Here is a 27,625-nt window from a genome sequence, read left to right on the forward strand (position 1 = left end):
AGTACTCGATGTATAGTTAAAAAATGGGAGGGCACACTTGAACCGAGCTGCTCTATGAAGGTAGGCTGCAGCGTGTGTTTATTGATGAGATGAAAAGAAGATGGAAGTGAGAAATGAAACAAAGTAAAGGAACATATTAAAAAACTAAACGCGCGTCGTCGGGGGAAAACGAGGGGAGCCGTGGAAACGCTGTCACCACTTTTTTTTCAACGTGCTTCGAAGTGCAGGTAAGAAATTGTAGAAAAGTAGAAAAGGGATGGGTCTGTACATTATCTACAACGCTGTTATTAAAGGCGACAAACAGGAGCACTTTCCAGCTCAAGAGTCTCCAACATGCTTGTAGACTTGTTGGGTGAAATGCATGAAATACCTCTTGACTTCCATGTAGTTGTGGCTGCGTTTAGGAACCATATATTAAGCTCTGCGTAATCCGAAACTTCATTCTTCAGATGATCTCCGACATGAAATAAATGAGACGCCAGTGCGCGAATTGAAATGAAACGACTCTCTTTTTTTTCCCCCCTCCTCATGTTCGGGGGGCTCAGTTTTGTCTGCCAGGGGGTTTTTTATTGCCCGTTTATATTCGACTACTAAAAAAACGCGCTGCCTTGGCATGACGCAAGTTTCCCCATCTGTCATTATTCTCAACATGCCCCTTTTACCTTTAGCCCCTTTACTTTCGGATCTGATCGTGAGCCGGCCTGAGACACTGGTCAAACTGTGTTCACAGGTCTGTTTCTCTCAGCGATGCTCGCAGGCTGCTCGCTCACATTTTACACACTATGAGCCCGGAACAACTGTGGCAACCGACGTGCGCATTTGGCTTTTAGGTCAGTTATTTGAATCGGAGGAAACGCGTTTCCTTATTGCAGTTAACCGCTGTAACACACTCTAATTAGAAATCTATTTATAAAATACATTTCGGCTTGTTGAACTTGCCGGAAAGATGGTTTCGATGTCCGAAAGACATCATTAGCAGCGGCTCACACAGCGCGTATAGTCAGACAGATGTCTAGCCTACATTTTTTATGAATTAATATCAATACGGCGATGAGGTTACATTAAGATGTGCTCAGCAGGCAGTGGAGGGCTCTCTGATATTTGTGTCTGAAGGCAAAACAACACAGCAAGCTCAGTTTCTGAGATAAATCACAACTAGATCCAGTGGGACTCTGGTCTGGATTTCACTTCGTTGTTTCTCCAAAATGAACGCTCACTTTAAATGTCGCAAATCCGCTTTTTTTTTTTTTTTTTTTTTTTTTTTTTTTTATATCCACAGCCTACAGTATGTGAAATTGTTGACGATGTGAGGATGTTTTGGCAAAGGGGTGGCCTAGATATGGGAGCACGCTCTGGTGTAATTAAAGTTGCAATAGGCGCTTCCTGCGTGCCTTTTGAGGCTTTTTTTTTTTTTTTTTTTTTTTTTTTTTTTGTTGCAAAATATTCATGGACAACTCGTGATCCGCTCGCTCTTGTTCGTCAGATCGCAGCACAGATGCACTTCACCTCTTGATTTAAAGTTAAAATACGTGAATACCTCCGGTGCTGGCGCATTAGGAATAAATAGGGCAGTGACTCTCCAGATTTCACTGAAAGCTCCGTGGGGAATCGAGCCGGAGCAACATGTCAGTCTTGTTCTTTAGCACCATCTATCTATGTAGCGTGCGTGCGTGTGACTGGGAAAAGGGACGGAGAGCGTGCGTGCGTGTGCGTATTTGTGTGTGTGTGTGGCAAACAGATGATGTCCCAAAGCGCTTGGCTTCGTCAGATACCGAGTCACACAGCGCGTTCTTGCGCCCATTGTAAACGCCACTGATAGTTCCTACAATAGCCACAACACTTGGCGTGTCTCATTGTCGGGCACCCAGAAGTTGTGCGCAGGTATACAGCCTCGCGTCAACACGTTAGTCATGCCAGAGGTGGGTTCCGGTGTGGTCACCCACACACCTTCACCCTGAGAGGACGCGAGTGGCCACTAACAAGAAAGCCGGTGCTGAGTTTGTCACAGGGGGGAAGTCATCAGCGCAGAGACGGTCTGTGGATCTGCACCTATAAATGTGTGTGTGTGTGTGTTTTATCACATAATTGTGCGTTCATCCCTTTTTCACATTTGTTGTGATCACTTCCTCTTCCCGCCTTCATTCAGAATATGTTTCCACAACGTAAACGAGCTGCAATCCTATAGGCTCGGTTATGTAATTGATGGCTGCACTGGATCATTTGTTTTCTGAATGGACCCGTTTTGGAGAACACAGAGCAGCTGAGCGTGCAGCTCCATGGAGCACAAATGCAACATTTCACTTACATGTCAGATTGGAGCTGAGCTTAGTTATAAATCTATCAGATGAATTGCAGCCCATTGATTGACAGACTGCACGTGGGCGAGGAAAGTAAAAATTATATTGTCACCAAAGTGAACACTGGATTGAATCCCCTTCATCTGAAAAGAAACCCCACATAAAAACCTAACAGCTGTATTTCTGGACATTTTATTGTTTGATGAATTGGAGGGTACTTGTCTTGTGTGTGAGTGAGCTCTCACCACGGCTTGATGTCAGAATCTCTCATTTTATCCACACAGAGGTGTACAGGAGTAGCTGTAGGAGCAACAGCCATTATACGCCTTGGGAGTGTTTGTAGTATCAGGTGGCCAGTTTCATCTCAGTGAAGTCACTAATGAGCATTTCTATGTATATATTCCTCACGTACATTAATATTCAGTGTTTGAGCCATCACCATTTGCCTGTTTTCTGTGTCACGGTTAAAACCCACCCATAACTAATGAATATTTAAGAGCATGTCTGCAGACCAAGGAAACTCATTATTATATGAAGGGGACCCAGCAGATAAACTGTAGATCTACTCGGATGAAGGCGAGGAGGGAGAGAGGTGTTCAGTTAATCCACACCCAGCAATCAATCCCCATTTTCTATTGGCTTCCCCGTTCTTCACTCGCCTTGCAGCTAGTCACCCTCTTTTCACATTCATCAATTTGTTATTGACCAACACATTTGACGCAAGGTGTCCGTAACATTCAGTTTTGAAATGCTTTTTGACAAGTCCAGTCACTCTTTCCTATATTTTACTACCTGATTATTTGGTTTTACTCACATTGAAAATGTTTAACTGTGTTTTACTATGTTGTACGAATGTAATAAATGTTTCCTTGGAATGGAAATACACCACAAACACAATCATCTTGTACTGTACATGCACACAGATGGCAGGTCAGCATTCCAAATAATTTTTAAGCGCAGTAAAGGCACTGCTGCCCAAATACACAAGATACAGACCTTTCTCTGAAGCCTCCGCAATGCCACATTTCTGGTTGTTATTCCCACACCATTCAGCCATCTTCACCAGGCTGTTACCAGGTAATCCTGGTGGCTCATAACTTACACAACTGAATTATTAAATCTACATTCATGATGCCTGTTTTAATAGAACATGCTTGAAAAGGGCATTTAGGCGGTTATTGGACAAGATAAGGTAGAAGAAATGACAGGAGAGGTGGGAGAGAACATGTTATATTGGTATTGAGCTTAATTCACTTTAGTCCACTCTATCACACGGTGCTCTTTATTTTTCTCTGTATACTGAGTGAAATTGAATTTTTTTTGTCACAGCAAATTCTAATTTAGAAAGTGCAAATTTGGTTGCAAATTTAAGCATGCGCTACATTACAGCAATAAAATAATATAAAATCTTGCTCATATCATCAGTGGACCTTTACAGATTGATACTGTAATTCATAATTCCAAAAGGGTATTTTACCATAGTATCAAGAAATATGCACTTGAGTCCATCCTGGCACTTTGTCTACTCCAGTTGAACATATTTGGCAGCCATTTTGGGAATGCAGTAGAGATCCATCGATGTAACGAGCCACTTTGTGGATTGTATCCAGAATGTCACAGTGCTTGTTAACTGCTTGGCCTTTTTGTCTCAGACAGTGTTTATCCTCCCCCACCCCTCCTTTTTTTGTTCCTGTATAATAATCGTTAGAAGAATATTCCTCTGTGGAGCAAAACTAATCTTTGATGTGACTGCCAACTGTTTTCAGGTGCACATCTTACAGTCTTATAATTAACTATAGAACTGCTTGTAATGGACTGTTAGCTTGTTAGCTTAAAGATTTAGTTTTGTTTAGGAAGAACACACCAAGTTTCTCACCTGATGTTTACTACAGAGACTCCTGCTTTGCAGCAAAAGCAGCTTTAATACTACAATTCAGTCCCCAGTTACCATGGTAACCTTAAAAAAGTCATACCTTTAAATTTAAAAATAAGTTTCAGATATTTTTGTATTAAACATGCCGTCAAATTCATCACTCCTAGCTAACTCTGAATTGTTAACATACACACAAAACTAGAAATTATTGGCAAGCTAGCTGCCTCCTGGCTAACTGGCGTGGATCCTTCTACCCACAAAGCACCTTTTTCACACATAACATGCTTCTCATCACAATTTGTTATTATTTTTTTAATCTTGAAAATACTAAAAACACTATTGCAAAACCTATTGAGAATCTGTAAAGGCTGTTTTTGTAATTAAGGGGAGAATTTCCTGTTTTGCTGTATTACACAAACACAGTTGTGATGAGTTCCTTCTGGCCAGGATGTAAAATAAAATGCGTTATTTAAGGGTAAGAAAATATATCTTGGATAATAAGCTGACTATTTTGTCAGGACAAAAAATAAAAATCTAGGATAACAACTGTTTTTTATTTGGTATCAATTCCAGTGATATACTTTGCATTCATAATAGTTACAGTTGTAGACTGACTCAATTTGTCATTTCATGGAGCATGCATTTTTAAAATGCTTGCCTGTTTAGTAAACTGGTAGGCAGAATCTACAGGATTGCTCATGAAAATGACTTTACTCAAAAGCCAATGACTTTCAGAATATGCAGCATGGTGAAAACTGACAAACAAAAAAAACTTTAAGGCATTCGGTTTTCAAAGGACTTTTGTTTTGAAATCTCCCCTCCCTGCAAGTATCACAGGAATGCGTAATGAAAGCACACATTGAGACTGAAAAAGTATTAGCCAAAGTGTTGTCTGGAAGCTTTGGTTCGGTTATAAAACTTTATGAAACACATTTAATATCGTCAAAACGTACCATGGAAGTGAATACAACATTGTTGTAGGGTGCACTCTTTATGTTGTAAAAATATATAAATATATAAAAGGAACATCCCACATTCCCAAATAAAAACAGCAGAATTAGAAATAGATTGCTGTACAGTATAATTATTACAAAATGTACCTTTTGTCATTTAATGTAAAAACAATCCAACTATTCTTTACCTAATACCCATCTAAATCTGTTGATGTTTGATATTTATACAGTACATACAGTACAAACACAGTCCAGCTGTGGGTGTGACCATGTGTTTCCATTACCTTTGCTAAAATTGCTAACAGACTCTTGATTCATGTTTATTCATATTCACAATGCTGGGTTTAAAGCTTTTCATTAAAAGCCAAATATCACGGTACAACTTGACCCAAAGCCATATAAAACTATTTAAAAGATTTCCAAGTAACCCTCATCAGTAAAACTGAAACTTCCTGTACGTTTTTTTTTTGTTTGTTTGTTGTTGCTGGTTTTTGGTTGTTTGTTTCTTCTGCCTGACAGACACAAACATTTAAACCTAATTTGTATTCTCTCTCTTTAAACACACACGCAGGACCATGCATTCGACTGATGTGAAAAATGCATGCTGGATTCTAATAGCGAAGTTGTATTTGTGCCAAGGTGCATGTGTGTCCTCAGTTCACCCTGCTACCCATATGGTTCTCTACAAGTTATGGTGAGATCTGCCTAGCTGAATGGGGAAAGTGTCTAATAAGAGTGTAACAATTTTATTTTAGTCTTTGGTAACTTTTTAAACTATTTTCCAGAGAAGAAGTGCTGTGAACTCTACTTCTGTCTTGGCTTCTGGAAGACTTTTTAAGCCTCATGGCAGTAAACACCACTCACAGCAGCCAAAATGTTAAGATTGTGCACAGCCTCGCTCAAGGTACATCGGTATGCAGTGTGAAATGGGTAAACTTGGGGGGGAATTATTTACACAGTAGTATTTGTGTTGCGGTTTTATTTCAAAATGAAGATTGTTGTAATCTTAAAATATTTCCACAGAATCTAGAGCTGTTTTTTTTTTTTCTTCCAAATAAGTGATTCGTTTTTGAATTACAGCTGCACTAAATCATTGTCAGACATTTTGTCTTTTGAGAATTCTTTAGGAATTCTTTCACAAAGGGTTTTCTTTTTAAAATTAAATTTTTACCCTGAAAATGAAAGATATGTCTGCTGTGATACTGTCTGCATTGTATGTTGCCCTCAAATAGACCTTGATGAAGACGGATTTCTCAATAGATTTCTTAAAGACGCTGGAAATCATGATTAATTAGACAAGCATTAATTAGACCTATTGCATTCATGACTAGGAAACAAATGGTTTATCTTTTTAGGCTCTTACGGTTAGTCCATGTGACTAAAACGTGTGCGAAAACCATGATTAACCTGTTCAACAGCAAACAAATGGTAAAGTCAATTTTCAGTTTTATCAAAGTTGTTGGCCTTGTTTCAAAATATGTTTGACATTTATAAATGATAAAGAAAGGAAAAACAGTGAGATCATTCTGTTAGCATCAGTTCTAATTAATAACATCTTTGTTACATTTTCAACACAGATGCAGTCCATGTGTCAGGCTCCATGAGGCGTTTAGGTGGTTAGTACACCAGTATGATACTTGTCATTTCAGCAACAGTAGCACATCTTTTTGCTCTTTGTAAAAGCTTGGGATAAAATACCTTGTAGCAGATGCTATGTAAACCAACAATAAACTTATTTTTTTACAACTTTCATGAAAAGGTTAACCAAAATGCATTTTAGACTAAATGTCTTTCATGGCCTTTGACTGTAATAGGCTCTGCTGCTGGCTAGTGTCATAGCCTTCATCCATTCATTGATGTTTTTTCATACTTACTCCTGTTCAGGGTCACAGCATATCCCAGCATGCATTTAGAGGAAGGCAGGCCAACACCCTGGGCATGTCACTTGGCTAATGCACAGACAAACAGAGAAGCACACTCACAGGAGCCTAGTCATCAAAGGTCTGCTGTTACATTAGCGAAACATCGAATCCCGTGTTGCACAAAGATGAATGAAAAAATGTAAAGTGTAAGCTTTCCTCCACCTCTCAGTCTAACCATGAGAGTACAACTGACTTGTAAGTCACACGTGAATGATGGGACCTGCTGAAAATACTCACGGCCATGTGGAATGATTTTAATAGTAATGTATCAGAAACAGCTGATGGGCTCACATTACACTCGAGGGATTCTGAGCTACAGATTGTTGCCATCAAAGATATACAAATTCTGCTGCATTTCAACTGACCACGCTGACCAACGAGTCATGCCCATTAAACAGGCCAAAAGGTCAGATGATTATCATAAATGGAGCGGATGGGTGGCCATGTTATCTCTCCACTTTGTACTGCAAGGTGGGTCTGTAGTGACTCTGCTTTTAAGACATAAAACATATCAGAGAACCAATATTTAGCAATCTCATAGGAAATGTAGTGACAGTTAAGAGTCAAATAGTTTGCATTGTTGGTAGTGACACACTGCATAGCAACATTAGCTAGGTAGGGTAATGGAAACACATTACAAACCAACTGGGCTTTGCCTCTATCAAACACAGCTTTGTACATATGGACTTGTATTTTGTCAGCAGAAACAGTAAACACAGCAAATGTAAAAACATATAACTGAAGTCATAGTGGTTGTCTATTAAAAAAATCCATCTCATGATTATATAAATCTATTTTAAGATTTTTTTAAGCCAGATGGGGAATAAAAAGACCAGAAATTATTCCTTTAATTCATATCTTACACTGTGAACTTTTAGCAATAAAATAACCAGTAAGTAAAATCTGTAAAGAAAATGAAGAGTTATCAGAAGTTTGCATGACAAATACACAATCCAATAGGCAAACAACAATATATGTCTTTGCAACAGAAAAAGATATAATGTGTGATCCGTGATATGATGCAGTTATGCACACACAGCTTAAAATAAACTAGTAACACCACACCTCCTGGTGGCCTCCACATAGGTTTTTCCCTGCAGTCGTTCCTCAGCTTGATAATAATAAAGGTGGAAAACCTGCCTGCACAACGCATTTACAGCAGAGCTTTAAGTAAAGAAAGACATTTATCACAGAAAGTGACTTTGGAGAGACTGTATTGCTTATAAATACCAAACACTTTTGACATTTAGCAGTTTTTTGTTTCTAATGCTCTAAGTCTTACACATAATGAACACTCTGATCAATTCAGTATTGATAAATGTGGCTCATATGAAGTTCAAACTTTGGAGTTTACTCTTGGAGTTTTATATTATTGTAACTTTATCTATAACCTTTGTCACTTATTCCCAAGAGGGTTTTTAGGGATGGTGGTGAAGTAGAAAATGTGTGTGACTTATAGTAATTCTTGGATATTGTTAAATCACTGTACCTGTTATAAAAGCCCTTATGTGGACTGATTTATTGTGTTTTCTAAAATTCATAACTGAATCTCTATTTTAATTGGACGTATTTGCACATTCATTGTGCAGCACTGTATATTGGAAACTATTTAAAGCTTAAATGTTTAGTTAATATCTTGTCTGATTTACGAGTTGGTATCTTTTTGAGTTTTATTAGAATATCATTGACAGAATACTAAAAGGGGATTTTTTTTGTTGCCTTTCTCTCATTTCTTGTGAAATTCTGTAGCTGGCTTGCTTAACAGGTTTGACTTGCAACACAGTATTGTATGGATAAAGTTTCCTAATGTGGTTAGATTACACCCCCTCCCTGCTGGATTAACAGAAAACATTACCTTTGTGCTAATTTCAGACTGTTGTGTTATACTGCCGTGCATTTAAGTCATTTTATCTACATCATGTTGCTCTGCTAACCTGCAGACCAGTGAACCACAGATATAAGCCCTTAGTCAAAGTGTGTATAGGGCACTCGTGGTCGGCTATGTTTCAGTGCGTCAGCATTACACTTTTAGATGGGTCATATATCAAGTGAGCCAATGAGACATATATAATCTGTATTTACTACTCAACAGCTTTCTAAACTATAAATACACTAAAAAGTGCTAACATCCATAAAGCTCAAAATAAGCACAGAATATTTTTAAGTCATCTGGATTTAATATCTTGCTCACATAAGGAGCAAAATCTGTAGTTGAAGACCCACAGTATGTTGAGATATCATTAGTTTACCTGAATTATGACTCAGTTTTATCTCAGCCTGATGGCATGTGTATTGTTGTTGCCGTAGCTACAGACTGAAGAAATATGTTACATCATAAATCCTTTTTGACTGTTTTCATTGTTGCATGCAGATGCTGCATGTTAACAATTTTTGCAGCATATAATTTTTTTAGACTGGTAAATCCTTTTAAAAGGCACATACTGAACTTGCCAGATTCCGGGAGAGAGGCTAGATTGCTGACCCCTGAAGCGCAGAGCAGCTAACAAAAAGTGCAGGGTTGTGCTGAACTACTTAAAGTCCCCATCTGTGAAAGTTCAGCTCTGTGCTGGACCACCTCTGCACTGGCCCGTGCACCCATGTTCAACTGCTGGTGAAACACATGATACAGAACTTTGGAGGCTGCCCACAATCGCATTCACAAACGGTGAAATCATGAAGTTAATGTGGAGTTGGTGGGCGAAACTCACAATCTTTGATTACAGGTTATATTTTTTAGACCATCCATACTGTAAAATAGTACAAACGCTTATTTTTATGCCACATTTTGTATTGATTCTTATTATTATCACCCATGTAACACATTACATTACAGTAAGACTCATCACCTCATGTGTGTACTTCACCTATTGAAGACACATTGCGGCCCACCACATATGTATGTGTGGGTGTGAGAACACCTTTACTTCTTTTTTTTTTCCTGTTTCCTGAACTCCCGTACTCACTGTACGTGTGAGAGTGTAGCTCCTTTCTGTCTGATCTCTCTAGTGACAAACATTGTATACACTTAATCTAACATATCCAGAGGCTGTGCTGTTCTTTACAGTGTAAGAACTGCATGCTCCTCAGCAGAGGTCCCACCCTATCCTCTCATAATTCAGAACAAAGCATCTTTGTTCTGATTTATCTCTCAAGGACAGAAAGTCAGGAGAGACTCATTTCTCTTTTAGAGATTTAAAGGTGGCACGGCCCCTCACAGTCCACTTGTTGAGATCTTGCTTATATACGTGACATGCTGGATGTATAATTGATATGTAACAGAAAAAACGAATCTCTCATTATCATGATTTGCTCCTAATAGACAGAGAAGTCCTATATGAGCATCTGTGTAGGTTCATGAAGATCTCGTAATGGCCTTTGAGGTCCTTTTTTAGAGAGGCAAAATGTCCTTGATGTGTGTAGTAGCTGTAGAGAGGCAGTTGCTGTGGACACTTGTGCCTAAATGATAACTCTTCAATTCAGCATTATCTGCTTCGGGGGTTAGAGGTGTTTTGGAGACTATCACATGAGTAGTCAGATGGTTCTTTTTGGTCAAATGCTCATTAACAAAAACCACAGCCATTTGCCAATTCGGAGCTATTTTTTGAAAGCGTCCTTTCTGTCACCAAAGCGTGATACTGTCTTTATCATTTTAACGGCCATAAGCCAACAATGGCTTCCTGTTTTCCCCTCTGGGCTTTTTTTTTTCTTTTTCTTTTTTGGAAACTCTGTAAAAATAAGGTATAGAAAATTTACTGACAGCACTAATTCATCAATGTTTGTGTATATTTTGGCTAAACTAAGTACATCAGAAGTCCCATCTGTAAATGGACAATGAATGTGCTATGGATATCGGGTGGTGGGCGGGTTTTTGACAAAAAAAATGACGAAGTTCACCAAGCTGTCCTGTCAAAAAATACTTTTAACTGTCTTGTAGTTGTGTAATAGTATTGCAGTGTTTATTGTTATTTGTTTGTTTGAAGGATTTATTTGAAAGCCACACGTCCTGTCACACTTGAATAGCTTTCTGTTACACAGAATGTCTCAACACATTAATCGGCTGTGCTATTTGAGACATTTTAGTGGCACTGGAACTAAACATGAACAGTTAAATTCAATTTAGGGGACTATATAAAGAGTCAGCAGCTCCAGTGAGTGTGCAATGCACAGAAATGTATGAGCATAATACAGTTATTCAAGCAATCTCAGCTGAGCAGTGGTCATAACATTGTACTGGTACTCTGTAATTACTCCGCAATGCTCTGACCAAGTGAGAGAGCATTTGCAACAGAAAAAAATGTGTCGCTGCGAATTAATAAAAAGCTATTATACAGTGTTTGCATATTTTGAAGCTGTCCCTGGTGGTCAGCTGGAAATGTACTGTAACTGCGAAAGGGAGACTCGCTTCGTCCTACCAGTTCGAAGTTAAGAAAGTGGTTTGACGTGATTGTTTGGTTTGCGCTGCGCTCAAATGCAATTAAAACATGTTAAAAGTGTCGTCAGACATCTAGAAACATTTCAGAATTATTAAATTGTGGATGTGATGTTGCTTCATACAGTTTCATTAAAGGAAGAAAATAAAGTCAAGAGAAAAAAATGTGTGAAAATCTTGGCTCAACTTGTCCACAGCCTACGTGTGCCTGTTGACGATTTTCAGTGACTGCTATAAAGGCAAATCAATTAAATCTTGAGACTGTGAGGTGTGTTTTCTGCTGCTTCTCCTTAAGTGTGTGTGATTTAGGTGCATTAGTTAACTTACTTGTTAATTGCTTCACAAATGCTATAGACAGACACTTGAATGTAATGAAACACTTGGCGCTCTAAATTACTCAGATTTAATCAGCCAACACAACATGGTTGGACAGAGATGAACATTCACTTACCTGTAAAGGAATTAGTTCGGTTGTGCTGATCAGCGATAACCAAGACACAATTGAGTTAGCTGGGCTTTTATTTATTTATGTTTTTTCAGAGGGGTTTGATTGATTACCGGGAGGTTTGGTTTTATGTTGTTTTGTCAGAAGAGCAAAATTAATGTTCTGTGTCTTCATCGAACACACTTTTCAATTATCACTTGTCAGATCATCACTTCATCACTTGATTATAGCTTAAAATTCCCAGGTGTGCTTGCTACACATTTATATTGTGCTCTAGATTATATTAGATTATGTATACAAATTGTACTATTAAAGTAGGATTTCTGCTAGTTTATATGCTAATGCAATTGAGCTAAATGGATGATTGAAATTAATAATTCCAACACTGGACAGTGATCATTAGGCAGCAGAGGCTTCAAACAAACTCATAAATTACTATTAACATTAACTGTAACATAAAAACACAGTGATAAGTGCAAATCGGAGTCAGATTCATCAAGATGCTGTATGCACTTGCATGGACATGAGCTTTTCCCGATGCCCTGTGGCCCTTTTGTCTCCACATTTAAAATGCACCAAGGGCCTTGAATATATGCTTGTAGTGTGTTTTGTAAGCAGCACTTGCCATATTCAAGATGCACATTATTCACATGGCCGATACTGTTCCTTTCATAAGCACGTCTCTTATGTCCATTCTCAACCCCATCCCCCACCCTCACCATTTCACCCGCCCCCTGTTTCCCCACCCGCCTTGATTAACTAATGTCCAATTTGATGCAGCGTATTTCACGAGCTCATCACCTAATACAGGCAGCTGATTAACCTGGAGTCTGGCTGGTGAAGTTGCAACCCTCATCTTGTCTTAATTTTTTTTTTTTTTTGCACCCCACTTCCCCACCCTCCCTCCACCCCTCGTCAGTCTTTGTTGTGGCAGCAGCAGCAGCAGCAGAGCATGCATTGCATTGGCGGCCTGAAGCATTGTGTCTGATTTCCAGCAGACAAACTGACCTCTGGGGATTTATTGACAGCAAACTCCACAGAGGCAGACACAGAGCTGGGAGCATGGAGGCAGCCGGAGAGGGGCGGAGGGTGTTGGGGAAGGTTTGTAGGGAGGGAGAGGAGGAAGAGGAGGGGGCACAGACTGAGAGACTGAGAGACAGACAGATGGAGGGAAAGACAGTGAGAGCGTTTCAACGTGATGAAACAGGAAACAGGTAGAGACACACTGAGAAGCAGATCAATATGAGAGGGGGGGTGACAGACACCCCGAATTTAGTTTGATTAAAAAATTTGCTAGTTTTTTTTTTTTTTTTTTTGGTGGAGAATTAGGAAGTGAAAGAAAATGGCCGCCTCCTACAAGGATCTAATTAATTTTGAAGGATCATCAGCCCCTTTAGTCCAAGGCAGGGTACAGGAGGGAGGGAAGGAGGGAGGGAGACAGACCCCTGGGCTGATTAGAATTCACTGCAGGTAGGCGCTGGCTGCTGCTCACCCACTGTGTCACGGCTAAAATGGAATCACTGTTGTGAGTGGCAGTCTGGGCAACTGAAGCCTGCTTCCCTTGGCCTGCTTCTTTGTTGCCAGCATTCACCTCACTTTACCCCTTAGGCAGGTGGATTTACATGTCTGGATGGGCGAGGGAAGCCAGGGAGGGAACATATATGTTTGCATTGTCTAACAGTAGGCACAAAAAAGGCCCATGGCATCAGGATACAGTCACGTCATAAACCAACCCTGCAAGCAAAGAAAAAAGGTCAAATATTTGCCACTGTAATGTATTCAAGCATTTTACCACATGTGTGTGGTAGACTTTTTTTTTTTGTTTCTTTGTTTTTCAGTTTGATTAAGTCATGATTTTTTTTTTTTACTGACAGTGGCTATGAGAAAGCAAGAATAACAGCCTGAGCAGGTTAATGATTTGGTTTTTAAGTTGGGTTGGTTTTTTAAGACTCATTTCTGGGTTTGGGCTTAATACTGACGTCTGTAACAAACAGTCACAAGGGTTTATTCTGGGAGATCTGAGGTTACTGTTTTAGTGAAAAGGGTTAAAGTTTAATTTTAGATTTAGGGCTTAAGGATTTCACTGTAAAATACAACAAGACAGAAGAACAAACAAGTGTGTTTGTGCATTCTCTGTGCCAAAGAATGATCCGTCTCAGTATCGAGTTATCACCCTCTGCTGCAAAACATGCTATTATTTGTCTATATCTAATCATCAGATTTGTTAGTCAACAGGAAAATTTCAAGAAAACAAGCGCATGTCTCACTGTCCACAGCATTTCTCAAACCGGGGCCTGGGAACCCAGCTATTTCACATATTACACTTTAACCCTTCAACTCCGCTTTTCTCCTAGATTTTCTGCTTCTCCGTTCTTAACTAAAGATAAAATCCTAATCTTTTTAAACCATTTTTGGAAACATGGTTGTGGTCTAATATTTATCTGTTACCATGGCACAGCAGATGATCCTTCTCCTATCAGGCAGCGTGGCAAAAATACAGAGGTTACTTGCTTTAAATGAGTGAGTTTCCATGTGTAGATTTTGCCCCAGTGTGTCAAAGTGAGAGGTATGTTCTTTGGAAGTGCTCAAGATTTGTAAAAGAATAATGTGCGTCAACATTAACGTGCAGGTCTGGTCAAATCCTGCTCCCGTTCTCTTCATTCAGAAACGCACTGTATTCACTGGCATTTTACAAAGAGCACTTGATTTCCATGTTGCAGCCAGCTACTAAACACTCTGTTTTTTACTCTATTTCCAAGAAATATTTGAAAGTCACCCTCGTAATTACAATTCAAACTCCACCTGAACAAAAAATATTCACATCCTAACATGTGGAATAATTTTTATATACTTTTAGAGTGTTATTGGTTAAAATATTTGAAAGGACCCGTGTGGAAGTAGCAAGTGAGAAATTGATTTAAAGAGAGCATTTTGCCTCGGTTCGGTCCTTCGCATGACCTTAAATGATATCATGAGTGTATGACTTTAACATGGTCGGTTTTACATAATAATGTTTCCAACTTTGAGGTCAAATGTTTGCATACTAAATGTGTGTGTACAGTATGAGAGCAGTTGTGTAAGGCTTTCTCAACATCACCAAACCAGCTCATCACATGCTTAACGTTGTTGAATGCCTTTCTTGTGTTTTTCAATGAATGCCTTGTGTGTTTCATATTTTTCTTTATTATTAAAACTCCTCGTGTCTCCTCTATCTCTATATTGGACTTCATCATTTTTAATTTCGGGGTTTGAAAATGAAAAAAAGGAGACACGCACACACACACACACATATTGTATATACTGTACACTCACACACACACACACACACACACACACACACACAGGCATACACTTTGTGGTTTCAAAACCTTTACTAAAATGCTTCACGTGTGTGGATTTCTGTGGAACTGGGACCATTTTTTCTTTGGAAGGGTGTGGTTTTCTTGTCCAGCAGCTCAGATAACTGCTGTGGCTCCAACACCAATATTATTTTCAATCTTGATTTGTAATTGGTGATCATGTGTACACAGGAACGTCCATTCGTCTAGCTTTGAAAACTCTTCACACATCTGTTGCAGTGCGTCGGTGGCAGATATTCCTGTTACTGTGGCTCCTCATTCATTAAGGGAGTGGCAATATCGACGAGGCAGTATATGGCATTAAGATTTGTCTTTGTCTCCCCCCCCTCTTTTCTCCCCCTCCAAATACTGACAGAGCAACACATGATTTGGACAGAGAGGACTGACAGCCTTGCCTAGCACCCGGCCTCTGATCAGCCATCTCCACCAGCAAACTGAAGCTTGACCCGCACTTCACCACCAGCCACACAAGCATCTTCGTAACAAAACGTCATCTGACTGTGAGTATTGGGCTGCTTCAGTTTTTATTTTTTCCTCCCCATGTTTAACTTCTAACTTAAAGCTGGACACTGGAAATAAGCATTAATATTTTCTGCTAACAGTGATAACCTGCTTTAACAGTAGATTTTACCCAAATTTGACTTCAATTGGATAAACCTGTCTGTTGTAATCAAATATGGTTTTATTCATAGTATGGCAGTGAAATAGATTTTTTATTTGATGTATTACTGCATTACAAATTCTAAATAATTTCTCCACATTTTCAAGTGTTTGTTTGTATAGACAGTTGTTAAGTTTCATCAAATGTATGTTTTCATATATACATTAGTTACTCTTTGACATTGTATAAACCAATTTTTGATAACATTTTAACATAGATCTGTGCATTTTTCTTGTTTTAAAGAGTTTAAAGGGTTAAAAGGGCCGTCTTAAATAATAATTTAAATGAATGACTTCTTTACCTAAATTCTATACTTATATGCAAAATAAATTAATTTACAGCAATTATGAAAACACAATTTGCATAATTTTTATATGTCCTACCTGTTGAATTTAGATGTGGAAAGATGTCTTTTTCTCATTTCTATGAACGCGTAGCCGGGAAGAAAAGGATCTTAAGTTATCTTACACACTGATCAGCCGGGTCACATCTAGTGTATTCCTAGGATAGTTAGGAAGCGCCATCACAGTGAACACATGGCTAACAAAAGAGGCCTGTTGTCGACTGAGCCCATTGCACCACCTAATGGTGGTTGGAGGAATTTCAGAAATACAGAGTGTCAGAGAAGCTTGTGGTAGTTAAATATGAACAAATTAACTGTATTTAAACATTTAGGAGTGGAAATTTAAATTATAATATACAAAACAAATTATGCTCAAATGTTAAAACTATTTTGCCTTAATATTATGAGGCTAAACTCTAGATCTACCATACCTGTATTATCATGTCATTATTCCATCACTGAACACCTTTATATTGCATTCATAACAAGCACCAACACTACTCATCATATATTGAATAGTGTATATTTACAGCCTGTAAAAGTGGATCAGAAAAAGCCATTTTCCTACTGTGCACCAGAGCCATTTGTTCCTAACGGTTCTTACATAATGTGTCTTTAATTATTCAGTTGCACAGTTTTGTTACTCCTAATATATCATTTATACTGTAAACTACTAATGGAAATATATTGCTGTTGTATGTTGCTTTAGAGAAGAAAACGGTTATTTTAGGCATACTGGTGCATCCGACTGAATAATGTAGTTTTGTTTATTCCAAAAACAGGACATTAAATATCATAGCTTTTTGTGAGTCACCGTTTTTAAGTCGTGTGTTGCTCCCTGCTCGCAGGTGACATCAGTTGCAAGGGGATGACCGAGCGCATTCATAACATCAATCTTCACAACTTCAGCAATTCTGTACTTGAGACCCTCAATGAGCAGCGCAACCGCGGGCACTTCTGTGACGTGACTGTTCGGATCCATGGAAGTATGCTTCGAGCTCACCGGTGCGTGCTGGCTGCTGGAAGCCCCTTCTTTCAGGACAAGCTGCTATTGGGCTACAGCGACATTGAGATCCCTTCTGTGGTCTCAGTGCAATCCATCCAAAAGCTGATTGACTTTATGTACAGTGGGATTCTGCGGGTATCTCAGTCAGAGGCCCTACAGATCCTTACTGCTGCCAGCATCCTGCAGATCAAGACAGTCATTGATGAGTGTACACGCATTGTGTCCCAGAATGTGGGCCTGGCTGGGCCGGGAGGGTTCCCTGTTATACCAGGAGACTCTGGTCAGGAAACTCCTCGTGGCACGCCAGAGTCTGGCACCTCTGGGCCCAGCAGTGACGCAGAATCAGGTTATATGCAAGCAACATCACAGCAAAGCATCGATCGTGCATACACATCATTGTACTCCTACCCTGGTGTCTCTCTGCATAACGGCACCCGCGAGCGCCCCCTTTATATTAATCCTCTGTCAACAAATTATGATCCAAGTCTCAGCACTCAGAAGGACCAGCAATCTCAAGATCCACCCTGGATGAACCGCATCCAGGAGAGATCTCAGCAGGTTGATCGCTTCATCTCCACAGCAGAGTCCACTCACTGCCGCAAGCAACCCCGACCGGTACGCATACAAACAGGAGGGATGCACATAAAGCAAGAGGCCGAAGACGAGTTCAGCTGCTATGACAATTTGGGGGAGTGCCAAGACGACACTGACCATACTGAGGGCGTCGAGAGTGAATCCAAGGTTGAAAGTTTTGACTCAGGGGTGAGCTCCTCCATCAGTACTGAGCCAGATGCTATGGAGCAGCAGTCATACCTGCCGGGCTATACCCGAGAGGGGATAGGGGAAGGACAGCAAGGTGAAGGGGCTCCAGTGCAGATAGAGGTCAATGACTCGTCCCCAGAGCAAGTGCAAGAAACAGAGGATGGGGACACATCCCACAGCACTAGTGACAGTAGCATGTTGCAGCCCCTGCCAAACTCAGTCATGTCCCAGTCCCTGTCAAGTGCCCCGCACTACATGCGCCAGGCAGAATCACACACCAGCAATCTGAGGATGCCGCTCACCGTGACCAGCAATTCCCAAGTGATGGGCACTGCTGGAAACACCTTCCTGCCCACACTCTTTCCTACACAGCCGGCTAGAGACAACAAGCCTTTCCTTTACCTTCCTGGCCAGCAGCAGCCCCAGTTTGTGGCAGTGCCGCCCCCTGCTATGCCATCATTCCCGAACCCCATGTCGGTACAGCAAGCACCAGCTCAACAGCAACAGGCTGCAGGAGGAATTGGTCAGGGGGAAAAGAAGCCCTATGAATGCACTCTCTGCAGTAAAACCTTTACTGCAAAACAGAACTACGTAAAACACATGTTTGTTCATACTGGTAAGTCAAAATATCTTATATGTAGTAAAGATTATTAAGTTAAATGGTTTGGTCATCCACAGTGGGTACTGTAGTACTGTAGATGTACTTACAGTTACTAAAAATATTAATGAAGGAATATTTTTCTAGGGGGTGACAGGATTCATGTTCAAATACTAAAAATGGTATGGCAACTTTAAAAAGCTGTGATATGGATATTTCCACATAGAACATAGTATTTCTATAGTGTGTAGTGCTGTGTACAATGCACAAGCTAAACCTTTTTAAATAGAAGATCTATAAAACCACAGCCTCAAGAAGTTACATTCATTAGGTCACAGATGACTAGTGTCTTTGTTATCATTTGTATCTGACATTAGATTGTTCATGCAGCACATTATTACACTGTGCACTGCTTTCATCCAGCGCTGAAAGCGTTATCAATCAAACTATAGAAGTCATCATCACAGAAAGAAAGAATTAGATATCATATAATTAGATGATCTCATAAAAATTGCCTACTCAGATTTCCTTTATTATTTGTTACAATCCATTGCTTGTCCTGTACCACCTGTTATATGAGGGTCATTTCAAACAAAATTTCATAAAAAAAATAATTGCGTGTGGAGTGAAGAAAGTCCCTGATGAATAAATGCCATGGATTAAATCAGGTTTTCCTTTTGCAGCCAGTGATGGATTATCTGAATGTAAAAAACATTATTTAAAAACTACCAGGATATCCAGCATAATATTGCATTTCTGTCTCTATGAGATTAGCATAATATATAAACATAATAAATTGCATTTACTTGACTTTAAAAAGGTATTCAAGAGGTAATTTGGGAAATGTAATATATTACATTATTCAAATTCTTAAAAATATAGATTTGCTCAATGCACATCCAAAATAGCTCAAAGACAAGGACGCAGCACTAACACAGCGTGATACACGTGCAGTAGAGTTAACGTGTCAGTGGCTGCAATCACAAATATGTCAGAGACAAGGCTATCTGTGTGAGTCACTGTATTACAAATATACCGGCCTGATAGAGAAATAGGCAATGAGTGCTTGCTTCATAAAGAATGGGAACTGACCCTGACCTCTGACCTCCTTCCTATGGAGCAAGTCAAAAAACAAAGATAACTAAAAAAAATAAAAAGTAGTAAGCAGCTGTACTAATTCTTTCAGCGCAGCAGCAAACAGCACATACACATGACTTCATTAACTTGCATGGTGCAGCTTGCTTATTTGAAGTGTTATCACTCTCTTCTTCTATTTGTTAGTTTTATGTAATTATTAATATGCTAATATTTTAGGCCATATTGTCAGCTGTGATAGTTATCTAAAATGAGCTTACTATACTGACAAAAATACCAAATAGATGCATAAATTATCTGGCTCCTGTGAAATAATGGGAATCAAAAATAAGTGTGCATCAAATCATTCATTTTTAGAATTTTCAAAAATTAACAAACAATTGCACCGTGGTGTAATTTGTATGTCACCATAAGTGCATCAGTGCTATTTTTAAAGAAAGCTTCCTTCATACAGCTCCTAATCTAAGTTTAAATAATTCTAGCCGCAGGTATGTTCCTTTGCTGTAAACGTAACAGTTCTGGCTTCAGGCATCTGATGTTGCTGCACAAGTAGAAGCCAGCTGAACCTGCCACATTGTTTGTGTAGTGCTAAAAGTCAAATGGCTGCGTACCAGGAGTGTTTAGCATTAAAACTGGCCTCAGCTGCTGATGTGCAAATAGTTTTGTCAATAATAAAATAAGAGCTTCATAAAAGTTGATGTACACTTAACCTGTATTCAAAAAAGGTTTGCATATTACAAATGACACATTTTGACATTTCAGAGCTTCAGAGCTTTTGTAGGAGATGTGCACAGACCTTTTACGTCCGTATTTCTTTTTTAACCTAACCCTCAACAATCGTCTCTTCTTTTTTTCCCCTTAACACCTTTTGTCTTGCGTGTACATCCAGGTGAGAAGCCTCATCAGTGCAGCATCTGCTGGCGTTCGTTCTCCCTGAAGGATTACTTAATCAAACACATGGTGACACACACAGGGGTGCGGGCCTACCAGTGCAGCATTTGCAACAAGCGTTTCACCCAGAAGAGCTCTCTCAATGTCCACATGCGGCTGCACCGTGGAGAGAAGTCCTATGAGTGCTACATCTGCAAGAAGAAGTTCTCACATAAGACCCTGCTGGAGAGGCATATGGCCCTACACAGCACAGGCAGCGCCATCACAGGGCTGTCAGGGAGCGCAGGTACCCCTGGCCCCGTCTCAATTCCCATGCCTATGGCTGTCCCTGAGCCTGGAGCTGGAGTGGTGGCCCTCGCTATGCCAGTGAGTGGAGGTGCTGGAGTAGGGGCTGGGGTTGGAACAGGAGTGGGTGTAGCTGCAGAAGCGAGCTGCCAAGAAGGGACCACCTACGTGTGCTCCGTCTGCCCTGCCAAGTTCGACCAAATGGAGCACTTCAATGACCACATGCGAATGCATGTCTCCGATGGATAAGTACAAATAGATAAACTTCTTTCAAAAAGAATGACAAATAAAATGGCACTAGATTTTCCTTTTGTTATTTTGAGGTATGAAGAGTAATGAGTATAGACACTGGCACATTAAGTTTCCAAAAAAAGATTTTTTTTTTCTGTTAATCTAAAAGAAAAAAAGATGGTGGCCTTAAGGCTTAGTAGTTTGATATTGATCTACTGGATGGATCCTAACTACTGGCCTCTAAATGTATGCTTTCCTAAAATACTGATTTATGTGTTGAACACTACCAAAAGGCCTACGAAAGAAACACATACACACAAACACACCTTTAGTGTAGATAAGTCTGAATGAATATACATGTGCATATATGTTTGAGTGTTTGTGTATTTGCATATGTCTGTTTGTCCAAGTGTGTGTGTGTGTGTGTTTGTTTGTGTGCGCGCGTGTGTGCGTGTGCATTGCCATGAAAGGCAAATCATGGCAGTTGTGAACCCATACTGACCAGTTTGGAAACTATAGATGTCCAAGCTTACTGTGGTATAATTTACAACAACAATAACAACAACAACAACAAAACAAAAAAAAAAAATCATCTGGGGTTGGGCTACATATTCCCTCTAAAAATACTGATGGTCACAAGATTGCCTTCTTATGTAAAATAAAAAAGGAGAGTAGTTAATTTGACACTGGGTTTTATTTATTCCTATGATATTAAGGGATTATAATGCAGCTGTTGTCAAGGTACCGATTTAAATCATTTTACTGAAATGTAATTTACTGTCAGTGGTGACAGAGACAAATATTTCTCATATGTTTTGTAATTGTCCATGCATTTTGATGATTTACTAAATTGGGGTATGTTGATGAGACAGTATTTGAGCAAAAACCTGTTTCTTTTTTTCTGAAGTTTGGAGTTTAACTCATTTGCATACACTGCCACTAATATCTTAAAAGACTGTTAAGGCTAGTAGACCTCTTCCATTTCAATACATAAGGAAAAAAGAAAGATTCTTTTGCTGATAGGTTTTTTTAGCCTTTTACACTCACAGTTATGGCAGGCTGGAATATATGACTAAACTCTCTCCTTCATAATTGCTGCTCCTCAACTTGCACCTGACTGTTATGGGATGTAGATTAAAAACAGATTTCTCACTCTAACTATTGTTGTTATTGAGTAGCCTACGTGGTTTTAATTTGATAATCAAATTATAATATTTGAACGTTAAGGCTCGTCATTGACTGGAACAGTGTTAAAGTGGGGAGAAATTAATTTGAATAAAATTTAAATTGGAAATAAATGCCATCCTGATCCTAGAACCCCTGCATAACCTGTTCATTAGTATTGCAAAGCTATTACAGCAGGTGGGAGCTATATTACTCTATACATGCATGTATGTATCGGCTCTTCCTGCACGCAATTTTTTGAAAGGAAACACAGACTCAAATCAAAAAAGTAGCTCCATTGATCAATGTGACACTGTTAGTTATATACCACAAGTTGCAGATGGACTTTCTAGACAATAGTATACATTCCTGATTTTTCTAAATCCGAGACACAGCGTGTACAGAATAGATTTGGAAGCTAGTGTGCGCAAGTTGTCATCCATGCATCACATCACTTAAGGCTCATTTCTGATATATGAATTGTTTTTCTATTGCTTTTTATCCAGAATAGGACACATACACACACACACACACACACACACACACACACTCTCTCTCACACACACTCACACACACATGCAACTGCCTGCAACTGCAATCTGAAGGATTTGCTCATTTATTTGAGCAAACTCTTTCGTAGTTGTATTGTTAAAAGAATAACTAACTGCATACAGCGGTCTTAAAAAGACCTTCTGTAGATTCAAAAAAAACAAAGTGCTACTTTGCACATTTTCTTAAAATGCCTGTGCTTAATATTTAATCATTTTCCTTAAATGAACTTCTATGGTTTTGTTTAATTCAATTTCAAAGGAAACATTTTTTTTTAATATCTTGATAAGTGGACTGCATTATTTTCTTGCATATATGTTGCACTGCTTAAACCAATAAGTGCACTACTGTTAACAGAGATATTATAGTTTTAGAAAAGAGGATTTTTTAAAAATCTAACATTTGGTTGTAAAGTTCACATGTAATAGAATAGCTTTGTTTCAATTTATTCATTAAGTAATTCAGCGGTTCTTGGCTTTTGTTATTGCTTGCAGTTGCCTACAGTATATACTTACGCTGTGTTAATGCAAGCATTTATTCTTTATTTAATTCTGTACCATTATGTGTGCTCATCTATGTTTTAACCTTTGGATTTATTCTTTTATGGAGTCAGTTCCCTGAAACAGTTTATTCATTTGCATTTCTTTTAGAAACAGAACAGACTTTTCCTATAAGAACATTCAAGCCAAACAATAGTAACAGAGAAACAACAGTAATAATAAACACTCCTGTCCAACTCTGTTGGTGGTGGTAACAACAACAACAATAATAATAATTATAACTATTATTATTAGTAATACATTTATAATGTATGTATGTGTGTAACATAAATGATATGTGTGTCCTAGGACAACTTTCTATGGGTTTAAAGTTGTTGAGAGATCATGGAATGCAGCTTCTTTGATATCTGTCTGTCAGATGTACACAGTTGTGTCCCTAGTGTTTGTATGTGAGTGTCTGTGTGTGGTATATAGCCTATTCAAACTGTTGATAAGTGGAATATCTGAACTGTAGGGCTTCCTTTGCAATATGCAGTGCAGGTACTATGAGAAGCAGCTCTCCAAACCTTTTGGGCTAATACGGCACCTGTAATCTGAGATTTTGACTGCAGCCTAGTTCAAGTGCTGTTGACTTCATCGTACCCGTTTGAAGAACTTATGTCAAGCATTCTGACGCTAAATTTCACATAATTGCTACTAGATTTCAGATCCCTGTGGAGTCTGTTGAAAGTGAAGTCAAGTGATTAACATGTAAGACCTGGAGAGACTCTGTATTCTGGTTTCTCTTCAGCTAAAAAAAAAAAATAATATTGAGAAAATATAGGAGAAATATACAGAAAAGTGTGATGTTAGTCCTCAGTAAAAGTAGCACATAACTTACATTTGATCGGGCCTGACTCTTATGGTGAGCATATAAGCCTAAATTGTATGGTTACAGTTTGTAGCTGTTGTTGCCAGGATGGCAATATTGCTGCATGCTAGTGCTATATTTGTCTCTACACAGCAAGTGGAGGGTAATCTCATGCCTTAACAGACAATGCACTAAATAGAATATGTAAGCAACTGCCGAGATCTCTTTCCAACAGTATTGCCACATGTATGGCACACAGCTCATGATGTTGGTGTTTGTTGTCTGTTTAGTACCCAGTTAAACACTGCCAAACGAACATTGTCACTTCTTTGAAAGCGAAGGCAGAAACATTAATTGAATCGTTTCAGTGTAATGTATGTATTCAGTAATCTAGCATTCCTTCATGGCACCGAAATTTTACATATTTTGTGTAAACACATATATGAAATGCACTATTGACTGTAGCTAGATGAGTACAACCAGCTTTGTGGTATCATTGGTCTAAATAGTAGGTTAAGTAGCTTGATGTTGGTTTTTGAAATATTTGATTTCAGAATTACACTATCAATTGTCTCTCTATCATTTTTTTTTCTTTTTTCGGAATAACAAAAGTAGCCAATCTCAACATTATCCGGATGAGGGCTAATAACTCGTCCCATCGTCAGCTGACTTCTTGTATCATAAGGTGTTTGATAGCAGACCAGGCATGGAAGGGGAAGAACCTTCTCTCCAGTGTCATAACATGTTATAGCATACCCAGGCTTTTTCCCCTACCCCTGTTGCATTAGCATCACATGCTCTTCACTGTCCATAGTTATATATTCCTTATACTGCTTCAGCTACTTGTGGTGGTGCTTAATTCTCTTTTCTGTGTTGCAAAGAGTTGGTTACAAATTGTTGAAAAGTTGCAACATTATCCAGAAAATAAGTCCTTATCTCAATCGTGCTTCTTCTAGTTGTTAGTTTAAAAAAAAAGTTTTTTTAAAAACTCTAGAATTTATGTTTGCAAAGTGTACGCATATTTTCCAGAACAAAACATATTGAAAAAGTAGATAATAGCCTTGAGCCTGCAGCTGTTTGTATTGTGTTTCAAATATATTACTGTTCATGTTTTGTTTATCTTAGCATAGAGACACAGGGTCTACAGTACATTGTTGTCCTTCTAGCAGTATGTTTAATTCATCGTTATGCTTCTTTATTTCAGACTTCCTCCTACTTTTTTCTGGTGATCATAGTGGTGTTGTTTATACATACATAGCTTCACGTGACTGGATAATGGATAGTCATATTTCATGGTGTACTATATATGCATATATGTTTTGCATTGATATGAAAACAAGGAAATGGAAAATAGTAATGGTGAGGGTCGTGTTGAGTAAGGAACTGGTTCATTTTATTCTTAAGTACGTGTCTGTCTTCCTGTTTGTCTTTCAGTCTGTCTCCACACATTTTAAGTCAAATTTCTTTTTTATTTAAGCTTGAATAAAGTCACAAAGTTAAGAGTAGAAACAGAAAAAAAAAAACACATGAAACTTTTCAGATAATACTGAACTGCATTTTTTGTCCTTCTACAGTACACATAAGAGTGAAATAGATAACTTCTTACAAATATACTATATATATTTAAGTATCACCATCTCCACACAGATAATAAAAAAACATTTTTCAGATAGTTTGATAAAGACATAATTGCAGCTATAGTATACAGTACCTGTGGGATATAGGGAATATGCCTATCAAGTGCCTATCAGTACATACAGCAACTATACAGAATATTCATAGTTTTTCTCTCCTACATTGCACAGATACAGTATATACACAATGGTCTATTGAAAATATACTATTTATACTATTACTGCTAAAACCTGGTGGTTGTGAGTGCATCCTAAGAAAACCCTTTAAAATACCTGAAATATTCTATTCATATACAGTAAAAGCTACATCTGCAATTTTAATTTTTTACTTTACATTTATACGGCATGGAGGATTTAAAGATATAAAGTGCAATCGCATTTTCATAAATAAAACTATAAATAGGTTAGATTAGGTGAGATTCAAGAATAATAAGAATAATAAAAAAAACTTTATTAATCCTACAGGGAAACTGCGTTTAGGTTTAGATGCTTAGATTGGAAAATTAAATGACCTTTTTTTTCTTTCACGTTGCTCTTTCTCATTAATATTATACATTTTTATTTTTAGCTTTTTGCCATTTGCAAACAAGCCATATGCTGTACCATACTGTATGTTTGGAGGGGGAAAGGGCAGCGGCACTTTGTGAGCAGCAGAGGGAGCCACACATTGACTGGAAGAGGTGAACTCATGCTGCCTGCCAGAAATGACAATCCAAGTCAAATCCTTGCTTATTTATCAACCTTGTTGTGGTAAATATTACTGGTTTACCAATGATAATTACATCCATAGACAAGGCAGTAGTTACCTCAAATGGCATTTAGTGTAAATTTATAAAAATAATGGTTATGCAGTTTGTAGGAAATGGCATCTGCTATAATAGAAGGTTTAAAGTACACTGCGTGTCCCTTGACCTTGGTGGCAGGTTCTTCCGCATGCAAGCCCAGTGCCCAATTTCCCCACAGCGATCATTAAAGTTTTATCTTATCTGACAGCCGTGTTGATTATGTACAGCTTGAAATTGTAAAGGGCAAGCATTGAGCAATGAGAAAAGAAGAAACTGGTCATTAAACGTTAGACTCGATTTTTATAACTGCTACTTGGAAGCGAAATGAGACTACAAATTAAAAGTTCTGGCTACAGATAAACACAAACATGTGGAATTCAAAGGTCTTAAAGTGGTTGGTTTAGCAACATGACAACAAAAATAGAAGAAAATATGGTAAAATAAAATAAAAAAACATAAATGAAGTTTCAGGACTGAGTGGCTGAGATAAAAGGTTTGGGGATGGCTGATTATTCTGTCCCCTGTGGACTAATTACCACAGTTTTCTCTCTAACCTTCTCCAGCCTAGTTACTGTGCCAAAATTAGAAAAAAAGACACTTTTTTAATTATAACACTATTGTTAAATTAGATGTGAGAATCAAGCAGTAAAAAGAAAATTAAGAAGAATAATTTAAAGTAAGAAAAATCTGTCAAATCTATTTTACAAATTTACCTAATTTACAAAATAAGTATCATAGCAAAAGAAGGTGATTGCCTTTATTTTGAATCTTTAAATCTTCCATAACACATAGTTTTCAAGTAAATAGGAGAAAACAGCTATGATTAACAGATACTCATTTTGAATGCTTAGTTTCATAGACATTTAATGTTAAAATGAAGCATTAATAATATAGGCAATGTGATATAGCTAGTCCCTGTCATCCAACCGTCACACTATGACGCACACACAAACAGCATCTGTTCAGATTTTTATGGACGAACATTCAGATTTT

At 38.5% G+C, this 27,625-nt stretch overlaps 1 protein-coding gene across 1 annotated transcript; it reads left to right on the forward strand.

The window, feature by feature from the left end:
- zbtb20 (zinc finger and BTB domain containing 20) lies at positions 1–27,036 on the forward strand. Its single transcript, XM_026370818.1, has 4 exons — positions 1–227; positions 15,634–15,778; positions 17,131–18,666; positions 20,633–27,036. The coding sequence occupies exons 3-4, from the start codon at positions 17,151–17,153 to the stop codon at positions 21,166–21,168; spliced, it is 2,052 nt and encodes a 683-aa protein (XP_026226603.1). The 5' UTR covers positions 1–227; positions 15,634–15,778; positions 17,131–17,150; the 3' UTR covers positions 21,169–27,036.
- Positions 27,037–27,625: the final 589 nt, after the last annotated feature.

This window comes from Anabas testudineus, chromosome 14, assembly GCF_900324465.2.
Source record: "Anabas testudineus chromosome 14, fAnaTes1.2, whole genome shotgun sequence".
In the NCBI taxonomy this organism is placed as follows: Eukaryota; Metazoa; Chordata; class Actinopteri; order Anabantiformes; family Anabantidae; genus Anabas; species Anabas testudineus.